This window comes from Emys orbicularis, chromosome 2 (genome assembly GCF_028017835.1).
Source record: "Emys orbicularis isolate rEmyOrb1 chromosome 2, rEmyOrb1.hap1, whole genome shotgun sequence".
NCBI lineage: Eukaryota > Metazoa > Chordata > Testudines > Emydidae > Emys > Emys orbicularis.
In genome coordinates this window covers 41,313,245-41,339,303 of record NC_088684.1, presented here as the reverse complement: position 1 = coordinate 41,339,303, position 26,059 = coordinate 41,313,245, and the positions used below count along the sequence as shown (strand labels likewise).

At 41.6% G+C, this 26,059-nt stretch overlaps 1 protein-coding gene across 1 annotated transcript in view; it reads left to right on the top strand.

The window, feature by feature from the left end:
* LAPTM4B (lysosomal protein transmembrane 4 beta) overlaps positions 1 to 26,059 on the top strand; it is a 91,964-nt gene that overhangs the window by 44,413 nt on the left and 21,492 nt on the right. The window contains 2 exon segments of the mRNA XM_065399795.1: positions 18,575 to 18,673; positions 23,840 to 23,935. Coding sequence (XP_065255867.1) covers positions 18,575 to 18,673; positions 23,840 to 23,935 — 195 coding nt within the window.

Here is a 26,059-nt window from a genome sequence, read left to right as displayed (position 1 = left end):
CCCAAGTGGCCCCCTCAAGGATTGAACTCACAACCCTGGGTTTAGCAGGCCAATGCTCAAACCACTGAGCTATCCCTCCCCCTTGGGAGTGGAAGTGAAGGCAGAGGAATAAGTCAAAAGACAAATAGATTACAAACGTGGGTGGGAAATAACAAAATAAGATTCAGCTTGGAAAAATTGAAGTCAGTGCATCTATGATAGAGGAAAAAATAATCCAAATCACAGATGCAATGGAGGGGAAGTACCTGGAGAGAGACGTAATGATTGAGAAAAAAGACTGTCAAAAGAGAAAGAAAGAGAACTTCTATCTGTTCTCCCTCTCTTTGATTTAAGAGAGACAAAGCTATTAATTGTGTGGGTTATTTTACAGAAAAATGGATGCCAAAGTGTTACAAACAATGCCTGTACATGCAATATGTTTGTCTTTTAAAATTATGTATCCGGGGATGTGATTTTTGTGGATTGAGAGGGCTTGGCAAACATGGTTAGGAGAAGGGGCATAGAATAGCCTGTTTAATCTGTGTTTTTTATTACAGTGTTGATTTTTGGCTCTCTGAATATTTTCATATCTGTTTTTGTGCATGTCTGGGTGAAATGCAAAGGAACCCCTATGGTCTTGGTGCAGGCTTAGTAGTATTAGAGAATTCTCTTACAGAATTCCTGAAAACTAGCAGGGAACATACTTGTGCTTTTGCTGTTTTCATCGCATTTTAGTTACAAAAGGATTTTTGTCTGCATTCCTGGAAATGACACTGTTTAAAAAAAAATTTTTTTGGAGAGAATCTTCAGACTCCCTCCCCTCCTGAAGCATCTAGTGCTGCTCTTGGAGAGACAATACTGGACTAGATGGAGGATGGGTGTTATACAGTGTGGCAATTCCTACCTTTCCTCCACCTCCCAGCCACAAGAACTTCATCTCTCTTGCTTGACTGGCTACAGGTCTGGCTATAGATAAAAATGATAGGATAAAAAAACATAATGCCACATCATTTTTGAATCAAGCAGTCATGCAGTCCAATAGACTACATTCAGTGGCTGTACCCCTGTTTGTATTGCTCTGGTGAATTGAAAGGTGTGGAACCTGCAGGTGCACAGGGCCCACTCTTGTGAGGTTCTTAGGGCTCCAAGTTGCCACTCCCCTCAGATGAGGTTCAAAGTTTGTAGCTGGTTTGTGGGATTCGTCCCTGGCATCCCCCTCTGTGCCATTACCTGTGGACAGTGCTTGCTTTTTAGGTTGCATTCAGTGTGACAAATATTCTGAGCCTGATTCTCATTTATAGTAAGGCCTCTCTCATAACTGTTCTGGCAGCATAAAGGGTGACCTTAATGTGGCAGTGAATTCATGCTCACTTTAATGTCCCTTTACACAGCCAGAGCAGAGAACAGGTACTTTAATATAAATGAGAATTAGATTGTCTGTCATATTCCTGCACAGGGAAGCGGCGCGGGCTGAGGGATGTGCTGGCCACCGCTTCCCACCGCCCCCATTGGCCTGGAGCAGCAAACCGCGGCCAGTGGGAGCCGCGATCGGCCGAGCCTGCGGACGCGGCAGGTAAACAAACCGGCCCGGCCCGCCTGAGTGCTTACCCTGGCGAGCCGCGTGCCAAAGGCTGCCGATCCCTGATATATAGACTGCATACAGAGCTTGCTTCTGAGTAAGATACCACATGTGTTCATCCTAAGATCCTTAATCACTGCCAGGTATGACTCAGGTTAGTTTAAATAAGGTATTTTTACACATACTGCCACCTAGTGGCTGAACAGTATAATACAGTTTAGCATTGCATCACATCTCCGCTTAAGTTTTACATCCCTACCATTTATGCTTTCATGCTCTTTGTCTGTTAAGTGTCTCGGAATTGTACTAGCTTTCTAATTATATGATTTAAACACATAACAACTTGGTTATCTGGCTATCCATTAGTTACAACAATTGGTTGTGGTTGGTTTGGAATCTTTGAGTCGTTGTCTTGTTCTGATCCACCATCTTTAGAGTTGGCTCTGATTGTTCTTTCTGAGGAACAAACTGTAGCTATCAACTGTTTCTGCTGAATTCTCTGCTGTTGGTCTCAGCTGCATATGATCTGGGCAGTGAATTCTTTTTCTCCATGACAGCTGGAGTTGTCCATCATTTGATTTTTGTCCAGTTTGACCCAAACACAGTCACCAGGTTCTAGACCTGGCAGTCTGCTAACTAAGCAATGTCTGTTGTAAAAGTGGGAGGGGGAGGAGCATGCTCGGGCAAGGGGGCAGAAAGAGGCAGGGGTAAGGGTTTGGGGGAAGAGGTGGAGTGGGGGAAGGGCCAGGGTTGAGCACGCCCGGGCAAAGGAAAAAGCCAGCACCTATGTGCCGGACTATATCCAGTAGCTTCTGCTGGTATTGATCTCTAACTCAGAAGGGCAAAGAATGGATTTTCCTGATGCAAGATTTTCTTGGCTGTCTGTACAGCTCTCTCAGCCTCTCCATTCACTTGTGGGTAATGTGGGCTACTAGTAAGCTAATTAAAATCATATTTGTTTGGAATGACTTAAATTCTGCTGCAGTGAATTGTGGTCCGTTGTTCTGAAATACCAGAGTGAGCAAAAGTGCACTTCAGTTTCTTGATAACACTGTGACATGTTATGTCGTCCAAGTACATTATTTCTATATACCTGCAAGAATAGTCCACGATGACCAGGTAATGATGTCCTCTGAATTCACAAATCTGTAGTTAGCCTCTTCCAAAGTCTCTCTGGTAGTGGTGTTATTAAAGATTCTTTGTGTTGGTCTTTTAGCTCTGCAACGTTCACATGTATATACTTTATTCTTTGTCCTTGCTGATGCCCAGCCACTACACTGACTTGACTGGCCTGTTCACAGTATTTAATTAATCTTTGATATCCTTCATGGATGAAATTTAGGATTTCTCCTCATTTCATTTGGAATTAGACTCCAGTTGCCTTTAATCACGAGTCCATTTGACTCACTTAATTGTCCACACACTGCAAAATAGTCTCTTGTCCCTTTCTTAGTGTCCTTTAGATACTTGGGCCAGCCGGACATAATGTAACTTTGAACTTCCTGAAGTTGCATGTCTGTTGATGTTGCTTTTTGTAGCTGGGAGTAGTCTCTTTTCTGACACTGGTCTGTATGCATCCACGTATGCTTTTGTCATCTTTGAGCTCACGGGTAGTTGAGAATGAATAAGGGCTCCATGGCAGTCTGCTGCTACCAGATTTTTCCCAGGAATGTATTTAGCAATTGGGTTAAAGCACATTAACCTTATCAATAAATGTTGGCATCGCAGCGATGCTTGAGCTGAGTTTTTTTTCCATTGATGAGGGTTACAAGCATCTTATGCTCTGTTATCAGGAAAAGCAATTCAGTTCACACAGAGATCTGTCAAAGTTCTGACAGGTCCGCATGCTTGCCAGGCACTCCTTTCAATCTGTGCATATTGGGTTTTTTTTTCGTGTGTGTGTGTGTGAGAGAGAGAGAGAGAGAGAGAGAGAGAGAGAGAGAGAGAGCAAAATGCAGTTGGCTTTCACTGAGAGCCATGCTGTTGCAGCAATACACCACCTAGGTCATAGCTACATGCATCCACACTGACTGTTGCGGGTTTGTTCACAACATAGTAGTTTAGAACTGGAGCTGTTGAGATAATTTATTTTACCTTTTTGAAGGCAATGTAGTGACTTTGCCCCCATAGCCAAGGTGAGTTGGACTTTAACAATTCATTCAGTAGTTCTGTCACTGAAGAAAGGTCATGTAGGTATTAACCAAGGTAATTTACCATCCCCAGTACACGTCTCTGTTCTGATACATTAATTGGTGCATTGAATTCTCAAATTGCTTTTACTTTTTCAGGGCTAGGCCTGATTCTATTTTTGTGTTTATCCCAAAATATCAATTTGGGGTAAGTTTAAAAATCAATTTTTTTCCTTGTTTAGTTTCAGTCCAGACTGAATGATTAGGCTAAGGACTTTGCGGATTGTGTTGCGTTCTTCCTTTGAAGATCCCTGTGTCAGAATATCATCCATGAAAACTACAACTCCACTTGTGTTCATAAACAATTCCGCCATTTTTCTTTGGAACCTTTCAGGTGAACTGGTAATCCCAAAAGGCAGTTTTCAAAAGCAAAATCTCCCGAAGGATGTGATAAATGTAGTCAGTTTAGCATTTTCTTTGGCTAAAGGAATTTGCCAGAATCTGCTCGAGTCATCCAGCTTAAAGTATATTGTAGCTCCTTTCGCTTTGGGGAGGAAGTCATCCTGTGTTGGGAGGTTATATTTTTCTCACAACTGTTTCATTAAGTCTTCTGAGATCCACACAGATTCATATTTTCCCATTTTTATTTATAACTGGTACCATTGGGGCACATCGTGCTGTTGGCTCAGAGATTTTCTTGATTATGTCAATCCGCTCTATTCTCTTTAACTCCATTTCCGCTTTATGAAGTAATGAGAGAGAAATCCTGTGAAGGGTATGTACGCTATATAGTTCAGCATGGTCTCTTAAGGTTATTTATACTGGATCTCCTTTCAAAAGTCCAATTTCAGCAAATATTCTATTGACTTCTTCCACCTTTCTCGCTAGGCCCATCATGGCTGTCACCCTGTGGATGAGAAGCTTGTTGGTCTGTGATCCTTTGATCACATACACTCTGAATACATAGTTTTTTGTCTTTGTAAGTTGTTTCTGTGGTGAACAGGCCCATGCAGTTGAGAATACCTCCAGGGCTAGTCAGAGCTGTCAGGTGACTTCAACTCTGGGAGGAGTTGAAGGTGATTGTAAATCCTGTGGAAGAAAACAGTCTTCACTCTCAGGTTGGTTGCAACATGTCAGAGGCAGTTTATTCTCAAGCAATTGCAAAAGGGGGAGAGTGCACAACGGCAGGTCTCCCAAAAGATAAACAATTAAGGCAAGCATTTATACCTTTTGTTACATACAGTAATGATCAACAACTGCATTTTATTCCTTCCTGATATCTTACTTTTCTCAGCAGTTCTTGCTATAGTCTGCGTTCCATTCTTATCTAACACAAGGTCAAAACAACCTCTCTTACAGTTCTTTTCTACTCGCCCAGGCCTTGCCTGGAAGTCTCGCGTTATTAGCTGTTAGAGTTAGCCTGACTCTTGCTCTTTCTAGAAGACTAAGATGTCTGCACTTTTTTCCACTTCCACAATCCCTTCTGAGATGACTCTGATGTCAGTGCCTGAGTCAATTTTAAAGTGAATTGTTTTGCCATGAATACGAAATTTCATTCTCTAGGCAGGATCTGTGTCCTCACAAGTGCTAGATCCCAGAAACAATGGTTCCTGATTGTCTGTAATATGAGTCAACTTCCTGATCACTTTGGTGCTGCAAATAGCTGCAAAATATCCATATTTTGTGCATTTATTACACTTTTTCTTCTGGCTGGACATACATCATTTCTTGAGCTGACTTTTTCCACACCTTGTGTATGCATGCTGGAATTTTTCCCTTGTAATCTGGGAGTTCTCTCCTTGCCTCAGTGGCTTTTATGACAAAGACTTTTAACACCCAAGTGTCTGTTTATAGCATCGAAGCTAGCTTACGGTTTTTTAACTTGCTTCTGCCTTTGGTTTGACTAGTTCAGACTGGTTTGCTTTCTGTATGGCTGTGGTGAGGTTTAGGTCTGTCTTCAGTTGTAGCTGCTGTGAAAGATTTTTATCTGTTCTCCCAGTAACCACCCTGTCTCTATTTTCATGTTTTGCAATCCCAAAATCAGTTTCAGCCAATGTATGCAGCAGAGCTCTTATAAAACATTCAACATTTTCTCCTGGTTCTTGAATTCTCTGGTGAAAACATGCTCTTTCATAAACACATTTCTCTGCATCAAACATAGCCAAAACCCTTTCATAGTCATCATTGTAACTATCTTCAGTAAAGTCAAAGGGTTTAAAGATATGCTCTGCTTGCTTCTCCATCACATAAGTTAAAGAAGATACCTGTAGATCTCCAGTTTCCTTGTGGAGTTTGTTTACAATGTGAAAACTTGCAAAATACTGCTTCCAATCTGTTCACTGTGAAGGTTTGTCAAAGCTGAAGTTCTGTGGGGCGTTGAAGAGTGGCATGTTGATGAGATCCTGCAACCTTTGTTGCTTTATTCATGTTCCTTCTGTTTGCATCCTTTGTTGCTGTTTTCCTTCTATTTCAGTTCTCCTCTGGCACTAGTTTGCTTTTGACACCATGTCATGTTCCTGTACCAGATATGGACTGGCTACAGAGCTTGTTTCTGAGTGACATACACACCAGGTGTGTGCATAATAAGATGCTTTAATACAGTGGTTCTCAAACTTTTGTACTGGGGACCCCTTTCACACAGCAAGCCTGAGAGCGACCACCCCTTATAAATGAAAAACACTTTAAAAATATTTAACACTATTATAAATACTGGAGGTGAAGCGGTGTTTGGGGTGGAGACTAACAGCTTGCGACCCCCCCCCCCCCCATGTAATAACCTCATGACCCCCTGAGGGGTCACAACCCCCAGTTTGAGAACCCCTGCTTTAATACATAGACAAGGTAGCTTACAGTGCCTCCTAGTGGCTGAACAGTATATTACAGTTTTAGCATTCTGCTACGCTGTCTGTAGCCACATAGGAGCTGGGCTGAACAATTTCCCCACAATATTGGTTTCCCAGTCACTTTGAGTCCCCTTCGCCTGCCACCACCAAAAGCATTTCTGCAGTTTGAACTGCATAGTGGACTGCCTTGGCAGAAGCAGCAACCTGCTCTCTGCAGTCTACTCTCCATTTCTAAAGCACCTTTGTAGTGCCCATGTGTCATACAAGGATATAAACCCAGTAAGGACTGTCGAGGAGGACAGACAACGTCTCCCTCCTGCTCTTGGTCTAATCATTGGCTGCTTCCTGAACACAGCTGGATTTTTTCCTGCTCTGGCTCTGTGGGGTATGCTGTGGTAAAGCGGTGAGTCTTAGAATGACCTGAAAATGGGAAGAACTGGATACTTCCTGATCTCCTCTGAGAGCTTTGGTCTGTGGTTGAGGAGACTTTACCTCTGGTTACCTCAGGTTTATATTGGGGGTCTGTTAAACCTAGTGTGCTAGGCAATTATTGCCTTTGCGGTGCCAGAAGGAGAGACAGTGAGTTAGCAGTGGTCTATCCTATGGGCTATATAAACTGAAATCAGGACTTTGAAGATGATCAGGGTATCAGTGCAAGTAGCAGATTACTGGCGTACTGTGCTCTTCTGAGCACTCCCACAAAGCATACAGGCACAGCAATAGGATTTTGAAAGTAACTCCACTCTAGTTGATAACATTGTCTGCTCTTTGCAAGGGAGAACATGGACCAGTTTTTAGCTGATGGACCTGCTTGCAAAATATTGATGCAATTATTTAGAGAAGGTGGATGCGATTTTTACTTTGGATACAAAGTCTTTAAAACAGGTTCAGGCTCAAACATTACATTGTGTTGTTAACGGTAGGTATTATCAATGGGAAATGCGGATTTGTAGTTGCACCTAATTCTGTGAGTAGTTTCACTGAAATTAACTGGAGTACTTGCTTAGTAAAGTTCAGTGTACGTAAGGCTGGCAGATTTGTGCCCAAACAGGATTATTTAATTCATTCAATTTGACCATGCAGAAGCAAAAGGGAGAGGTGAAGGTCACCTTATCGAAGGTTTTTGATCTCCTTCATATTTTTACTAGACAGATTTTGTATTTTTTTTAGCATTATGGTTAGACTAAAACGGTAAGTAATACCTTTGTCTCCTGGAGGTGAGAGAGAGAGTCATGCTGGACAGAGTGTGACCCCTCAAGATAAATGATAAATAAGCCCTGAAGGGATCTTGGCCAGGTTCCTTTGGCCAAAAGCCTGGGTAGACCTCAGGGTGGGAGGAGGGTGAAGGATTAGACCAGTGATTCTCAAACTTTTGTAGTGGTGACCTCTTTCACATAGCTAGCCTCTGAGTGCGACCCCCCCCCCCCATATAAATTAAAAACACTTTTAAAATATATTTAACACCATTATAAATTCTGGATGCAAAGCGGGGTTTGGGGTTGAGGCTGACAGCTTGTGACCCCCCCACCACCATGTAATAACCGCATGACCCCCAGTTTGAGGACCCCTGGATTAGATTTTGTGAATTTACTTCTAGGCATCTTTATGGCGTTTATCACTGTGGTATCATTGTAAATGTGGGGAGTGATGCTGCTAGGAACACAGCTCTTTCAGGGAGATGGACAACCCTCAGGAGAAAGCCTGACCCTAAGAACCAGCCCCTCGATGCCAACTGGCAAAGGGTTTCCAAGAATATCCTGACTCTGGTATGTACATTCTGGTTCACCAAAGAATGCCACATGAGGTCTTAAATGAAAGCCAGAATCACGCTGGTCATTAGTATTGCTGTGAAACGTAGGGACAGATACTATATAAGAAGTTGCGTATTTATATTGAAAATATGCTCCTGAAGATTTTATCAAGGCAGAGTTAACAAACAGGCTTTCTATTAGACAAAAGATGTTCTTTTCACCTGCCTCTCGGTCGACATGTAAATAAGCAGTGGGAGACAACACAATGGAAGCCCCATGTACATACAAACTCAAACTGGTGGATGTGAAATCAACAGGGAGGCAGCACACTGGAGAGGGGGTTATCTTGACCGAGGTAGAGACCATGAACTTTGGGGGATATAAGGAAAAACCAAGGAAAACACTCCTTTATCCTTCACCTGGGCAGTAGTTGGGCAGTGCAATTACAGCTATGAAAATGGGATCACAACCAGGCTTGGTTGAAACGCCGCAAAGGACATTTGGGGTGAGAAACTTCTTTAGGCAGGAGGTTACCTGTTAAGTTTAATCTCTAGAAAGCATGTTATGCTTTTGTTTTATATGTAACATTTTGTTTCCATTAGCCTTGAATCTTTGTAATAAACTTATCCTTGTTTTCAGTATCAACAGATAAGTGCTGTGATATTAAGTTAGGAGCTGCTCCTGACCACTGGCAGCAGAACTGGTATTTCTGTCAGTGTTCAGGGGATAAGGGGTTGGATATCACAGGGGAATATTTCAAAGGGCTTGGGGATTAGGGTGCACCTGTTTTTTAACCTGCAAGGCAAAGCAAGGGCTAGCATAGCCCAGAGGAGAGTGCTTGGGTGGCTAATACGATGGTGGTGTCAGGGATCTGACACCCAGTTAAGCACAAGCAAGTCTCCCTCTTATCAGAGGCAGAGGAGGGATAACCAGGTGACTCACAGTTCTGGGTACCTTAAGAACTGTCTCTCAAGATAACTTATAAATTAAGCTCTGAATTGATCTTGGCCAGATCCCTTTGGCCAAAGCCTGGGAAGACCTCCAGATGGAAGAAGGGGGTGAAGGACTAGGGTTTGTGTATTTACTTCTAGGCATTTTTATGGCACTTGTCACTGTGGTGTCACTGTAAAGGGGTGGGGGAGTGACGCTGTGTGGAACACAGCTCTTTCAGGGACAATCCTTGAAGAGACTTTAGTAATAGACATCTGGAAAAATGTACACATCTGCTAATAGAATTTTTTGGCAGTAACCCAAAGACATTATTAAAACGGCACTCCTAATTCTCTGCTGCCTGTGGTCACTGGTAGGTCAAAAACCAGCCCATCTGAGCTTCACCTCTTCTCTTTGCTTCTGTCTGAACATGCAGGATTGTTAAATCTGCTTGCTTTGGGCATAGATCTGCCAGCCTTAGGCACATTGAATTGGACTTTACTATATAATTGCTCCAAATAATTTCCATGGAACTATGCATGGAATAAAGGCACCATTCGACATAGGAGATGACAGAAGTAGGCCTTTTGTTAACATCACCATGTATCTGAAACGTGACATTGTTTCCACATGCACTATGCAATTTTCTGATGTCAGCCTGCACTGAATGTTGCTTTTTAGCAGTTTGGGTACCTTTTGGAAGCCGGTTGTCATTCATGTGTACTTGCACACAAATATATCCTTTTAAAATGTTCCATAAATTGCAAGAGCATCACAGCACAAAGAATTATGTAAAATAAGCAGTTAGTCTAACCACAAATCTGATGGTTGAAATGTTCTATGGTGGTTGTCAGCCCTAAACCAATGGTTCTAACCTACATTAGACTCCCTGATCTTTAGCACTGTAACTATTTAATAGAGACTATTTAATTCATATTAAATTTGTACTTGTATTGCACTTTTAAAACAAGCAGCACCCTATTTATTTTAATAGTAATTATTTAAAGTAGTTTGACCTAAAGCATACTCCTTTTCTTTATCCTCACTAAAGCATTGATACATGTACTTTCTAAAACCTTAAAACTAAACTCTTAATCTTCTGTCATCTCGTACAGTATATGTAACGAATTAAGCCACAGGCATGGAAACGTGCTACTCCGAAAACAACATATGCAAGCTTGGTTTTTCCTAATGTATGGAAATGGTAAAGCTCATCAGCTAATTTAATGGTACATTTCAGATCAAGTGTGTTAAATAGCTTCACTGTGTATCTGATTGGTGTTGCTTTGTGACACTTCAGTTAAGGCTGTCAGCTTTTATTATAAATCCTTACAGGAACGTCCTATAGGATATAATAGGGATGAAACCAATAAATAGAAATTACTCTTAAAAACCTTTAAATCAAATAGAAAATATTTTAGATTTTCTTTTTTAGTCATCCTATAGAATTCTAAAGTAGGGATGTAATTATCTATTGAATTCATAGCACGACTTTAAAAAACCCTATAAAACAGCTGGTTTTCTGTTAAATTCTAATGGACTTTTATACTTCAAGGTTTATAGCTGTTCAATAAACATTCACTCCATATTTAAACATGGAGTTCTTGAGTTATAAAATTGGGGGCAAATATAAAAATTTGGCTATGTAAGGGATTTGGGGGAGATGGGAGGGAGGTTGTTGCAATTGTAGTTTATAAAATAAATTTTAAGCAATTAGTTCTTAAAATACGTTTATCACCTAACTTCTTCATCTTTAAAGTGAGTACTGCTTACACATGCCAAAGCTGAGTTTATTTTATAACTATTATTTATACGGAACTATCAATGCCCACAGTGCTATATAAATAAAACATTCATTATGCTTTTAACATGCAAACACTTATCATAGAATCATAGAATATCAGGGTTGGAAGGGACCTCAGGAGGTAATCTAGTACAACCCCCTGCTCAAAGCAGGACCAATCCCCAACTAAATCATCCCAGCTAGGGCTTTGTCAAGCCTGACCTTAAAAACCTCTAAGAAAGGAGATTCCAACCACCTCCCTAGGTAACCCATTCCAGTGCTTCACCACCCTCCTAGTGAAAAAGTTTTTCCTAATATCCAACCTAAACCTCCCCCACAGCAACTTGAGACTGTTACTCCTTGTTCCGTCATCTGGTACCACTGAGAACAGTCTAGATCCATCCTCTTTTGAACCCCCTTTCAGGTAGTTGAAAGCAGCTATCAAATCCCCCCTCATTCTTCTCTTCTGCAGACTAAACAATCCCAGTTCCCTCAGCCTCTCCTCATAAGTCATGTGCTCCAGCCCGCTAATCATTTTTGTTGCCCTCTGCTGGACTCTTTCCAATTTTTCCACATCCTTCTTGTAGTGTGGGGCCCAAAACTGGACACAGTACTCCAGATGAGGCCTCACCAATGTCGAATAGAGGGGAATGATCACGTCCCTCAATCTGTTGGCAATGCTCCTACTTATACAGCCCAAAATGCTGTTAGCCTTCTTGGCAACAAGGGCACACTGTTGACTCATATCCAGCTTCTCGTCCACTGTAACCCCTAGGTCCTTTTCTGCAGAACTGCTGTCTAGCCACTCGGTCCCTAGTCTGTAGCAGTGCATGGGATTCTTCTATCCTAAGTGCAGGACTCTGCACTTGTCCTTGTTGAACCTCATCAGATTTCTTTTGGCCCAATCCTCTAATTTGTCTAGGTCCCTCTGTATCCTATCCCTACCCTCCAGGGTATCTACCACTCCTCCCAGTTTAGTGTCATCTGCAAACTTGCTGAGGGTACAGTCCACGCCATCCTCCAGATCATTAATGAAGATATTGAACAAAACTGACCCCAGGACCGACCCTTGGGGCACTCCACTTGATACCGGCTGCCAACTAGCCATGGAGCCATTGATCACTACCCATTGAGCCCGACGATCTAGCCAGCTTTCTATCCATCTTTATAGTCCATTCATCCAGCCTATACTTCTTTAACTTGCCGGCAAAAATACTGTGGGAGACCATATCAAAAGCTTTGCTAAAGTCAAGGAATAACACGTCACCTGCTTTCCCCTCATCCACAGAGCCAGTTATCTCATCATAGAAGTCAATTAGGTTAGCCAAGCATCACTTGCCCTTGGTGAACCCGGGCTGACTGTTCCTGATCACTTTCTTCTCCTCTAAGTGCATCAGAATTGATTCCTTGAGGACCTGCTCCATGATTTTTCCAGGGACTGAGGTAAGGCTGACTAGCCTGTAGTTCCCCGGATCCTCCTCCTTCCCTTCTTTAAAGATGAGCACTACATTAGCCTTTTTCCAGTCATCCGGGACCTCCCCCGATCACCATGAGTTTTCAAAGATAATGGCCAATGGCTCCGCAATTACATCCGCTAACTCCTTTAGCACCCTCAGATGCAGCGCATCCGGCCCCATGGACTTGTGCTCGTCCAGCTTTTCTAAATAGTTCTGAACCTCTTCTTTCTCCACAGAGGGCTGGTCACCTCCTCCCCTTGCTGTGCTGCCCCGTGCAGTAGTCTGGGAGCTGACCTTGTTCGTGAAGACAGAGGCAAAAAAAGCATTGAGTACGTTAGCTTTTTCCACATCCTCTGTCATTAGGTTGCCTTCCTATTCAGTAAGGGGCCCACACTTTCCTTGACTTTCTTCTTGTTCCTAACAACATACCTGAAGAAACCCTTCTTGTTACTCTTAACATCTCTTGCTAGCTGCAACTCCAAGTGTGATTTGGCCTTCCTGATTTCACTCCTGCATGCCTGTGCAATATTTTTATATTCCTCCCTGGTCATTTGTCCAATCTTCCACTTCTTGTAGGCTTCTTTTTTGTGTTTAAGATCAGCAAGCATTTCACTGTCAAGCCAAGCTGGTCACCTGCCATATTTACTATTCTTTCTACACATCGGGATGGTTTGTTCCTGCAACCTCAATAAGGATTCTTTAAAATACAGCTAGCTCTCCTGGACTTCTTTCCCCCTCATGTTATTCTCCCAGGAGATCCTGCCCATCAGTTCCCTGAGGGAGTCAAAGTCTGCTTTTCTGAAGTCCAGGGTCCGTATTCTGCTGCTCTCCTTTCTTCCTTGTGTCAGGATCCTGAACTTGACCCACTGTCTCCCAGGTTCTCATCCACTTTTGCTTCCCCTACTAATTCTTCCTTGTTTGTGAACAGCAGGTCAAGAAGAGCTCTGCCCCTAGTTGGTTCCTCCAGCACTTGCACCAGGAAATTGTCCCCTACACTTTCCAAAAACTTCCTGGATTGTCTGTGCACCGCTGTATTGCTCACCCAGCTGATATTGGGATGATTGAAGTCCCCCATGAGAACCAGGGCCTGTAATCTAGTAACTTCTGTTAGTTGCCGGAAGAAAGCTTTGTCCACCTCATCCTCCTGGTCTGGTGGTCTATAGCAGACTCCCACCATGACATCACCCTTGTTGCTCACACTTCTAAACTTAATCCAGAGACTCTCTGGTTTTTCTGCAGTTTCATACTGGAGCTCTGAGCAGTCATACTGCTCTCTTACATACAATGCATCTCCTCCACCTTTTCTGCCCTGCCTGTCCTTCCTGAACAGTTATTCCACCAGGTCTCTGTTATTCCAATCACGTCATAATTCCTTGAGTGTGCCAGGACTTCCAGTTCTCCCTGCTTGTTTCCCAGGCTTCTTGCATTTGTGTATAGGTACTTAAGTTAACTTGCTGATCGTCCTGCTTTCTCAGTATGAGGCAGGAGTCCTCCCCTCTTGCGCTGTCCTGCTCGTGCTTCCTCCCAGCATCCCACTTCCCCAGTTACCTCAGCGCTTTGGTCTCCTTCCCCGATGAACCTAGTTTAAAGCCCTCCTCACTAGATTAGCCAACCTGCTTGCGAAGATGCTCTTCCCTCTCTTCGTTAAGTGGAGCCCGTCTCTGCCTAGCATTCCTTCTTGGAACACCATCCCATGGTCAAAGAATCCAAAGCCTTCTCTCCGACACCACCTGTGTAGCCATTCATTGACTTCCACGATTCGACGGTCTCTACCCGGGCCTTTTCCTTCCATAGGGAGGATGGACGAGAACACCACTTGCGCCTCAAACTCCTTTATCCTTCTTCCCAGAGCCATGTAGTCTGCAGTGATCCGCTCAAGGTCATTCTTGTCAGTATCATTGGTGCCCACGTGGAGAAGCAGGAAGGGGTAGCGACCTGAGGGCTTGATGAGTCTCGGCAGTCTCTCAGTCACATCGTGAATCCTAGCTCCTGGCAAGCAGCACACTTCTCGGTTTTCCCGGTCGGGATGGCAGACAGATGACTCAGTCCCCCTGAGGAGATAGTCCCCGACCACCACCCGCCTCCTTCTCTTGGGAGCAGTGGTCGAGGAACCCCCATCCCTAGGACAGTGCATCTCATGCCTTCCAATCAGTGGAGTCTCCTGCTCCCTTCCCTCAGATGTATCATCTAGTCCACTCTCCGCATTTGTACCTGTGGAGAGAACATGAAAACAGTTGCTCACCTGTATCTGCATTGCTGGTACATGGACGCTCCTCTTTCTTCTTCTGGAGGTCACATGCTGCCAAATTTCTTCACCGTCCTTCTGTCCCCACTGTGCAGCCTGCTCTGATCCTTCAGAATGTTGTGCCCGTAGAAGCATATCTTGACGTCTGTCCAGGAAATCTTCTGCACAGGCCACATTTTAATGCACCAATAGAATATCCAGCTGCAAACTCGTGAACTAATTTTTGCCACAGACAAGTCAAACCTTGTATGACATTTCACATTTTTTCCCCCCGAGTTCTACCCCATCAGTTGTGCACCCACCAAGCTCTTGTTCTGAAACTTGTCTCCCAGGCCTTTTCTGTACTGGATTTTCAGTTACTGCTATAGCTGCAACACTAGAAAGCCCTAGTGTGGATATGTATTGTATATGTATAGCTTACCCTGCCAGTGCAAATCGCACTGTGGTGGTGTAAACTGTGTGCCGATAAGAAACTGGCAATGGTGAAATCCCAGTGTGGACAACAGGAAAGCTAACATTCGTCAAATTGATAAACTGAATTTCTTTGAGTCTCATCATGTTTCTGCTTTCTATCTCATTACTGTGCATTAAAATACGGCCCTCTGGTCTTATTTCACATATTAATTCAGTCTTTAACCGTATCACCTGTATAACATGCCTCATCAGTGTCATGATTCTAGCTAAGAATAATGCCCTTCAACATACAAATAATCTCTCCCCATACCTACCTTTCGTACATGGAGACCTTGGTGCTATCTTCACAGTCTTGTTGCAACACAACATTTCTTTCTCCCAGGTTGACATGTTGATCTTGTGCTATCGGTTAGCCTTCAAATAGCCTTTTCGTCATAGGGAGCATGTGGGACTACCAAGTGGGGGCATGGCTTGAGTTTTCACACTAATCGGGAAGTGTTGAAAAAGATCTGACTGCACAGTACTGCTGCCATAGAGCTAAAATTTACCTGAATGAGGCATAGCCCACATGGAAGGAGACCTACGGAAGTCCATCCTGAGGCTTTATAGTCAAAACAGTGGGGAAAATGTCATCTGAGAAGAAATTATCCTGACTGTCATTCTGTAGAATTCCCATTAGATTCAACTCTTCAAAAAATCACCTATTTTATACTTATTGATGCTTATTGTAGCTTGCTCTGTTATTTCCATAGAATCTGAAATTTCTATTGACTGACACTTAAAGACAAGCCTGGACCTGATGAATAGCACCTGCTGCTGTTGAATTTGGCTAGCTAATGGTTCATGGCTCTAGCAGATGTTCCTGCTCTTTAAACAAGTAGGAACTTTATTGGTCGTTTCCTTTTTCCCACCTCCCCACCCTCTCTCTCTTTCCCTCAGAGGAACAAATTCCAGCACAGTTGAAATCTGGAAATATGCCATTTGGGTTTGAACAAAATACGGACTTGACACATATCCAATCTCAGAACTGTGACAGAGGTTCTCTGATATCAGAGAGTCTAACATGACAGAAGTGTCAGTCTGAGTCTTCATTCCAGTTACAAATTGGTTCTAGTTGTTGTACTTTAAAAAAAAAAAAAAAAAAAAAAAGTTCAGTAGCAAAGAAATTATATTCAGGAAATTTTATTGTAACTGTTCATAAGTCTGTCTTCAGCAGCCAATAAGGTAGACTATCTAACAAAGTACAAGACCCCACAGCTGTAGTCATGAAGTACATACCATGGCATGAAATCTTTTAAGTTTCTGCATTTTTTTAAAGGTTTTTTTTTGTTTTGTTTTTTTGTTTTTTCATCAGGTCTCTTATCAACACACTTCTAGCTCCTTTTGGGTCTCTGAGTAACTACAGTAGAATCTCAGAGTTACGAACACCTCGGGAATGGAGGTTGTTCCTAACTCTGAAATGTTCGTAACTCTGAACAAAACATTATGGCTGTTCTTTAAAAAGTTTACAACTGAACATTAACTGAATACAGCTTTGAAACTTTACTATGGAGAAGAAAAATGCCAGTTTTAACCAACTTAATTTAAATGAAATAATCACAGAAAGTTTCTTTACCTTGTCAAATCTTTTATTAAACTTTTTCCTTTTATTTTTTACTCATTTATGCTTAATACAGTGTTGTACTCTATACTTTTTTTGTCCCTGCTACCTGATTGTGTACTCTCCGTTCCAAATAAGGTGTGTGGTTGATCAGTCAGTTTGTAACTCTGGTGTTCATAACTATGAGGTTCTACTGTTCTTCCACTGTGTTTGCGATAAGGATATTGTGTGAAATAGCATACTGTTAAGTAAATTCTTCTGCAGGCAATGAATCAATTAATTTTAAATTTAGCTAGACCTCTGCAAGAAGCAGGAAATTTTATAATGAAAATAAAGTGATCAAAATATTAGTCATGAAATTCAATGAAAGAATAATAACACGTCTCTCAAGGAGCTGAAAATGTATTTTTGTAGCAGTTATTTCCAATCTGTTGTACCATCCATGATCTTAAGCATTAAAAACATTTCATGGAAATTCTAAATAAAGAAAATTTCTTACAAACAGCTGACAAAAAAAGAGAAATTCCTCAGACACAGGGCTAACTTCTGCTCTAAGTAACAACAAGGAGTTACGCTGGTATAAATCCAGATTAACTGACAGAACAGTTTGGTTCATTTAATGCCTCAGGGGAAGGACGGGGCTAATTAAAATGTAAATAGAAAGGGTATTCAAAACTGTTGTGTACAAGAGGAGGTATACAGTGAAGTCCTCTGAGTGAAATTCTTTTGCAAAGAACTATTTCATTTATAAGTAGAGACTTACTCCAACTGCAGTTGCAAGTTGCACATTGCAATGCTTCAGAACAATTTGATGATCTTTGATGATTTTCACTCTTTTTTTATTTTAAAACAATGCAGCAGATCTAACATCTTTTGTCTAATGATCTTAAAGTGCCTTTCAAATGTAAGATTTTATTCATTAACAACAGTTTTCCTGTGAAGTAGGAAGAGTATTATCTGGTTGTATGGATGAGGAAACTGAGACCTGGTCTACACTGGGGGGGGGGGGGGTGTTCGATCTAAGTTACGCAACTTCAGCTATGTGAATAAAGTAGCTGAAATCGACGTACTTAGATCTACTCACCAGTGTCTTCACTACGGTGAGTCAACTGCTGCCGCTCCCCCGTCGACTCTGCCTGTGCCTCTCGCTGAGCTGGAGTACAGGAGTCGACGGGAGAGTGCTTGGGGATCGATTTATCGCATCTAGACTAGACGCGATAAATCAATCCCCACTGGATCGATCGCTGCCCGCCGATCCGGCCGGTAGTCAAGACATACCCTGAGGTCTAGAGAAGTTAACTCGCAGGTCACAAAGGAAGTCTGACAGAGCTTGGAATAACACTCAGTACTCCTGATTCCTAAGACTGTGCTTTTGCCCCAGGACCATGTGTTGTGTTGCCAACCAGCTGTTCCTGCCCAAACTGAATGGAGAGTTGTGCATAGGACAATAGGTGCAATCACTGTGAGAGAATTTATTCTTTGCAAACCTTGCTCTGACTTTAGAGAATGCCAGTGATGGCAGACTGTCAAATTTCCCAAAGTTCTGTCCATTCTCCCTTGGCTTAGTTATAAGGCAAACAGGCCAAAAACACAAAGAAACCCCAAACCTAAAACAGCCCTCCAGTTTTCTCTTCACTAGGATGTGCATGTTACATTGAATTGTCCTGTCTTCTGAAGTATGAAGATATCGCTGTAGTTATAATTCTTATTGTATCCAGATGTGCCAGAAACTAAAATACAGGTCCAAAGAAGAGCTATCAGATTTAACTGCCTTCTCATAAATTATTAATTAAAGAGCCTGGGGAATGGCTCCCTAATCTTTCAAGAAATTTATAATGTTTTATTTATGTTTTTGTTTCTGCAGCCTGCTAACTTTCCCTACAAGGAAGAGATTATGGCAGTAAATCCTACTTGTCTAGTTGTGATTATTCTACTCTTCATAAGCATCATTCTGGCTTTCAAGGTGAGCATGTGTATAAAATTCATCTTCTATATATGGAATGTCTTTGGAATAGCCCTCCCTCTTTCTCTCCAGAACAACTGTATTTTGTTGACTTAACAAGGCTGAATAACCAGTGGGACATTAGTTACAACTAGCATGGATTTGACAGCAAGGAAGGAGATGGTAGATAATTGCAGCAGCTTTTAAAAAAACAAAAACAAAATATGGAAGTGCATTAATACCCACACGTGATTTAGTATGTTGTTCTATGTGAATAAATCAGACCAATATATAGTACAGTCAAATGATATTAGTGATATTTTCTTACATTATAAGGATTAGCTCATGTCATTCTCAAATGTGTTTGATATTTCATTTAATAAATATTGCCTTTAGGTTTTTGAAAGGATTAATCACAGGCCTGAATAGAAAAGTGACAATGCTAGGAAATTCATAGTACAAAAAAACCCTTGGGTTTTAGTTTGTCACATGCCAGTGTATATTTGCTCCAAGAGTGTAAATGACTAATGCAATTGAGATCAATTAATGTCCCTTTCTTCTCATATTTAGCTGATTTCCCCTAGACCTGGCATTATTACAAACTCTCACTTTCCTTAATGTTTGTTCTAGCAACATATAATTAATGCATATGTGTCTCAAAATATATGACTCACTAATAGTGGAAATATATACTAAAATACAGTCAGCATTGGCATTTTCATTTGAATTGCTTGTTTGCAAAAGAGTTGTTTTGCAGATTTATGGAACCTGCTTAATGAAAAGAAAGTTGCCTAGTATCAAATGCATCGCACTATTTATCACTTTGATAGATATAACAATTGGTATCACATTTGTGTATTGAAACTGAAAGGTACTGAACATAAAAAAAAAAAAAAAAATTTGAGTGCTTTCATGAATTGGAGTTCTACTGTTAAAAGTAGACAGAGGCACAGCATAGCCTAGCAAACATCGCAGGAGGGAAAGGTGATTCATAGACTAAGAACTATAAAACAAAATAACATAAGTAATTTAAAAAACATTTTGCAGCATGATACTCTTACATTTGGGTGGGGGTCTCTGTATCAAGCAAACTATTTTAAAGGAGGAATCTAAATGGGGGGCCATTTGTGCTTTGCAAATATGGCAAAAACCCAACAACCCCAAAGCAGTAGTCCTTTTGGCCTTCAGTTTTCACCAGAAATGTACTATTTCAGATGTTTAATCTCTCCAAAGAACCAGCTTTAGGGCAAATCGACACTTGAAGCGCTGCATTGGCACAGCCGCACTGATGCAGCTATGCCATTGTAGCACGTAAGTCAGTGTTTCTCAAAGTGGGGTCGCCGCTTGTGTAGGGAAAGCCCCTGGCGGGCCGGGCCAGTTTGTTTACCTGCCCCATCTGCAGGTCCGGCCGATTGCAGCTCCCACTGGCCACGGTTCGCCGCTGCAGGCCAATGGGAGCCGCTGGAAGCGGCAGCCAGTACATCCCTCGGCCTGCGCCACTTCCAGCAGCTCCCATTGGCCCGGAGCAGTGAACCACGGCCAGTGGGAGCCGCGATGGGCCAGACCTGCGGACGGTTCAGGTAAACAAACCAGCCCGGCCCGCCAGGGGCTTTCCCTGCACAAGCGGAGACCCCAGTTTGAGAAACACTGACGTAAGTGAACGTGTTCCTATGCCAATGGAAGAGCTTCTTCCGTCGGTGTAGTTAATCCACCTCCCCAAGAAGCTCTCCTATTGACTGTCTACACGGAGGGTTAGGTCAGTATAACAACGTCACTCGGGGTGTGGATTTTTCACATCCCTGAGCAACGTAGTTATACAAATATAAGTCTGTAGTGTAGACGGGGTCCTAGACACCACCAAATGTAGGAGTTTCCCATCTGGCCAAGGGAAGGCATCCAGCACCATAGATGTATTTATTAGAGCTGTGTTAATATCTGACTTTTTTTTTTTTTTTTTTTTCCCCTGTTTGCTGGCAGTTCTGAAAAATTGGGGAAATAAAAAAAAAAAAAAAAAAGATTTAGAGTCAAATGAAACACCATTCAACATGAAAGGAAACATTTTGTTTTGATTCTGAGCTTTTTAAAAACTTTCTAAATGAAGTTGAAAGAAATTTGGAAACAAAAGTTTCACATCTAAAGTTGACATTTCAAAAATGCCACAATGAAACTTGATTTTTTTTAGGGTCGGGGGGGGGGGGGTGGAGGGTGGGAGCAGTTTAATTGAAACAATTCGCTGAAGAAAGTTACAGCCAAAAGTTTCACCTGGTTCTAGTATTTATACATTAATGATTAAACATTAGTTTTGACATTTGAGTGTACTACAACAGAATACCACTGTCTCCTGCATGAAGACCCAAGCCCAGATTCTCGCCTGTGTTTGGGTTGCTCTGCATATTACTATTATTTAAAGCTGGCACTCTCGTCTGAGTATGGAGGGAATCTCTCATGGCATAGAATCATGGCTCCTAAAACACCTTCTTCCCTTCAGCTGGCTTAGGGAGCGTGGCCACGGCTTCCTGGCAGTCTCCAGCTGCCATGATGAACATAGGGGAAAACCATTCAGACTGCTTTAACTTCCACTGGGGAGACAGGCTTGGTGTACTACTGACCCAGGTGACCAAGTGAGCACAAAGGTAGCAGAAAACCACCTTTGCAACCCCTCCTCCGACAATGTACTGGGTGCTCGTCAGCTGCCTGGGCCCTAGATTTCTTTTTTTGTTTGTTTTTTTTGCAAATGGGGCAGCAGAAAAGATATTCCAATTTTTGCACATTTTGCAGAATAAGCTGATCTCAGCACTAGGGAGTATTCCTGTAAGTTACATGTATACATCCCTGTGCCCTGATATGAAACTGTTCTCTATATCTTCGTACCCTAGGGGGACTCTAGGGGGGGACAGGGCTTGCAGGAAGAGATTTAATAAGATTTCTAATAGCTAAGTTTGCTAGCCCACAGACATTTCTGGGTGTACTGCAGTGGGAAGGTGAGGAGCGCAGAGCCTCTCTAAAGCATGGGAAGTTACTTTAATTAAAGATAAATTCAAATTTTAATTATGTAGACATTTTTGGGCCAGCAGATCAAGCCCTTTTCCATGTCAAATACAACTGAAACCTTGTAAAACCAAACCACTGGATCATATTAATCCTTGGCAGTCAGTACAGCTTTGCTTTGTGGTTTTCTGGATATGGAGTGTTTGGCCACCCTTACTGTCTGAAAATGTGTATTTGTATTGTGCTCACAAGATAGATGTAAGTGCAGATTGTATTTGCATAGGCCCCTGTGAAATGGCCCTTTCAAGGTACATCTTCACAGTGACTGGCAGCCCATTGCAGTGAATCTCAGAGCCTGGGTTGACAGACTCAGGTTTGCGGGACACCACTGAAAATAGCTGTGTAGACATTTGGGCTTGGGCTCTGAAGCCTAGGGAACAGGGTGGGCTTCAGAGCCCGAGCTCCAGCCTGCACCCCAATTACCACACAGCTGTCTCTAGCACCATAGCTCAAGCCCAGGTCAGTCAACCCAGGCTCTGAGACTTGTTGTCCTGGGCTGTGTATAGGTACCCATTGAGTCTGTTGTATTTCTTCCTATGGCACTAAAACAGCTAAGAAATAGGAATTGCTAATCTTTTATGCTGCCCAGTTCTATGGTATTACTGTGATCTGTGTTGCTTAACAAATAGAAATTAATTTGGGGGTTTATTAAAGTTTTGTCAGGATGGAATGTAATGAATGTTAGTGTTCTTGAAATGGAGATCATCAGGCAATGTGCAAGTTTCCCCACTCAGTTCTTCCCAGGCACCTTTATCCTATCTTGCCATACCTTTGTGACTTGACCTTGCGCCTCTTCTGAGCAAAGGTTACCATTCCTACTGAATGGGTGTGCATGCATGTGTGCAGCTTGGTATGTGATGTGCATAAATACCATTAAGGATGGGCTAGGCTGAGATCATTGAATTCCTTTCACATGGGTCTCCAGAGATGAGACTAATGTATTAATTCACTATGCTGTCCAATGACATTTCTTAAAGCTCTAATTGAAAGCTCAGTCCAAGGTTGGGGTTTTTTTTTGGGGGGGGGGATTAGTAAATAGGTCAGTGACTCAGTCTAATGATGCTTCAGCATAAATATCAATTGAGTTCTTAAGAACAAATCTAAAGGAAAGTTGCTGGACTTGCAGTGTACCGTGGGCAAAATGAATTTCCATTACTAATGTTGAGCTGGCCAAGAATGTGTGTGTCCAAATCTCTTGGCCAGTAAAACGACACCAGCTGCTTATATTCTCAAAGGAGTGTGGGTTAATGTTTCAGTAACCAATTGCTTTTCATTATGCTTTTTATGCTTCCTATTCTGTGTTCTGTATAGACTCTTATACTGCAGTCATCACCATAGTAGCTGAATTCTGAAACCATAAAACCTACAGTGAAACCATGCAGAGCTACTGAAGTACTTAGTATTTAATCATCGGAAAGATCAAATTCCTCAGTATATACTTTGATATCTCTAGAGCATCTTTTATTTTGCTTTATTCAAATAACGTGAGGCTGTGCTTCTTCACAAGGCAGTGATCATATTCTGGTCTTCATAAACTCCAAGGGCAAAAGCAGGAAGCTTATTAGATCAGGATACAATTATTAGTGAGTTAATATTAGGCTTTTATTATATTAAAATTATATAAATATCTGTAAGAATAATAATTTGAAACAGCATAGAAACTGTTAATCTGTTAAATGAAGTATATTGGTTAATCTGTAATATTATAACAACTTAATATTTGCAGTAATAAAGGTTAACTAATTTGGGCCAGATTCTGAATAAGAACTCTCCCAATATAATTTTAAATGTATAATGAAAAAAAATTATTTAGAGTTTTTGTGAAATGACCACTTCCAACCCCACAAGAGATGTAAAGTGTGTGGCAGAGGGACAGAATATTAAGACCGAAGTAGTTAAAATATTTTTTTAAGAAAAAGTGACATTTTATTGGTGTTTACATATGATTTTAACTTTTTTGTGGTCTTTTCTTTCCTTTCCTTTTCTCATGTAAAGTTTAGCAATTATGTATATCGTGTGTTCTGATTGGCTGAGGACCATCTTTAGCCAATCAAAGTTCAGGGATTTTCACAAAACTGTGGTAAAAAAATATATATTTCCTATTTTCTTTATGTAATAACAAGCACATTCTCTTTGCAGGGTTATCTGATTAGCTGCGTATGGAACTGTTACCGGTACATTAATGGCAGAAACAACTCTGATGTGCTGGTGTACATTGCTACCAATGACACTGCGGTAAGCATGTCTCTTAACATTTTGTGTTTTATTTTACCATTCCTCAGTGTTATTGACAGCTTCTTAACCTTTAACCCAAAATTCTCTTTGTGCACTAAACACTTACTATCGACATCCTTGTATCCAAGTTCCAACTCATGGTGAAGCAGATCAGTCTGTTGAGGAGAATGTTTGTTACATAGCTCCTAGTGATGTGTGTGTATATATATATATAATATATATATGTGTGTGTGTGTATAGTATCTGCACCACTGCAAAATGCTACAGTTGTGATTTGGTGCTCAGCAACTGAGAATTAGGTATGATATTTGTATGACTTGGCTGTTGTTTTTGTATTATACGAACACTGAGTAAAATGAAGACTATATTGAAATAAATTAGTAGACAAGTCTTGATCATAAAGGACAGGAAGTTGTCAGTTCTTTCTGCAATAATTTAGTGTTGCTGTTATAAGATATGAAGAATCTGTGTGCTGTTGGGTCATTGTAAACACAACTGAATGAATCAAAAAAATGGGTAACTTGACACAGCTGATTCCGCATAGTATGACATTTTTGTGGAGATACTGCTCACATGGAACCAAATTCTGCTTTGTTACATCCAGGCTATCCCACTGAGGTCAACAGGTCAAATTCATCTCTGATGTAACTCCACAGACTTTTAAGTGAAGTGGAATTGCAATTTAATGCTTTAAATTACACCAGGATGAATTTGGCCTGTTGGGCTTGCATGAGTAGAAGGGAGGGCAGATCCAGCTAATGAAATTTCAGTATTGCCAACCTCAGATATTCAAAGATCATGATACAGGCTTCCAAAATTGAGTGGTTTAAATATCGCGAGACTTAAAAATAAAAAATAAAAGTTGGGGTTGAGAGGTTGCCCTTTGGTTTCAGAACCTTTAGGATGAACTTGAGTTACATTTTTCAAGCTTTCCTGTGCAGCCATGAGGACTTGAACGTTACTATTTATCTTAAATGTAAGCTGAGATTCTCACGTAATTCATTGTCTTCAAGAGGTAGGACTTAAAAAAAAAAAATCCACAATATTGCAAGACCCAGATAAAATCATGAGTTGACAACACTGAATTTTGAACATACAGTTATGGGTTTATTGAAAGCTAAATGAAAGAGGGAGGAATGCATTTGGAACCTACATTGAGTAAAACCAGAAGTTCTGCATGGAAAAAAAATTGATAGCTGTTGTGAAGTCCTTAGGTAGTTGTAACTCAACTTAAAATGCTGCAAAATATATAATTCACAACATTAAAAGGCTTGGTTGCAAGATTCTGCAAACTGAATTAACATTGAAACTCTAGTCACACAGGCTTTATATACCTTGCATTGAAACCATTTGCTTCATCAATGGCCCCTGGGAAGCAGAGAATTTCAGTTTCGAGTGCTACCTTTTTCTATTGAAATGATTTACCGATAACTTCTCAAGGGAAAAGGACAAGAAAACAGCATGTTCTGAATCTGCCGTGAAAGCAGGATAAAAATGTAAATCGTGTCAGCAAATGAAGTTGTAATTTAATGTACATTTATACAGTACATCAGTAGGGTTAAAATCTTAGGTACGTCGGTAATGGGGTTGATTAGAGGCAGGGAAAGAACTACCTTCCCTCCTGTCTGGAAGAAAACCTGTTTCTTCCTGTGTTTGGTTACTGATATTATGCTTTTAAGAATGTAAGTTTCCATAATTCTTCTTGTAGTGTTAATATATACATATCACTGTGGTATTAGTGACAAGTGTGTCACCGGCTTTCATTTGATACCTTACAAGACACTTTTGGATAAACACTATGACAGCAATGTGTTAGGTGTAGTGACACAGGCTTGTCAGGCTTGCTGACACAGGGTTGTAAACCACCAATGGGCCTCTGTGTCACAGCTTCCTGCACAGCTGCAGGGCCAGGGACACTGGATCCCTGCAGGTGCAAGGTGTGGGGAAGGCTGTGGCCCTGGCAGGGCAGGGTAGAGACTCCTGGCCAGGGCCATGAGGAAGAGAGAGAGCCCTGGCCCCGGGGGAGGCACCCTGCTGCTGAATGGCTCCTACTTGAGGACCAAACATTCAGAAGCAGGGTAACCTCCCCTCTAGTGCAGGGCTTGTTCTCATCCTTGCAGCCCT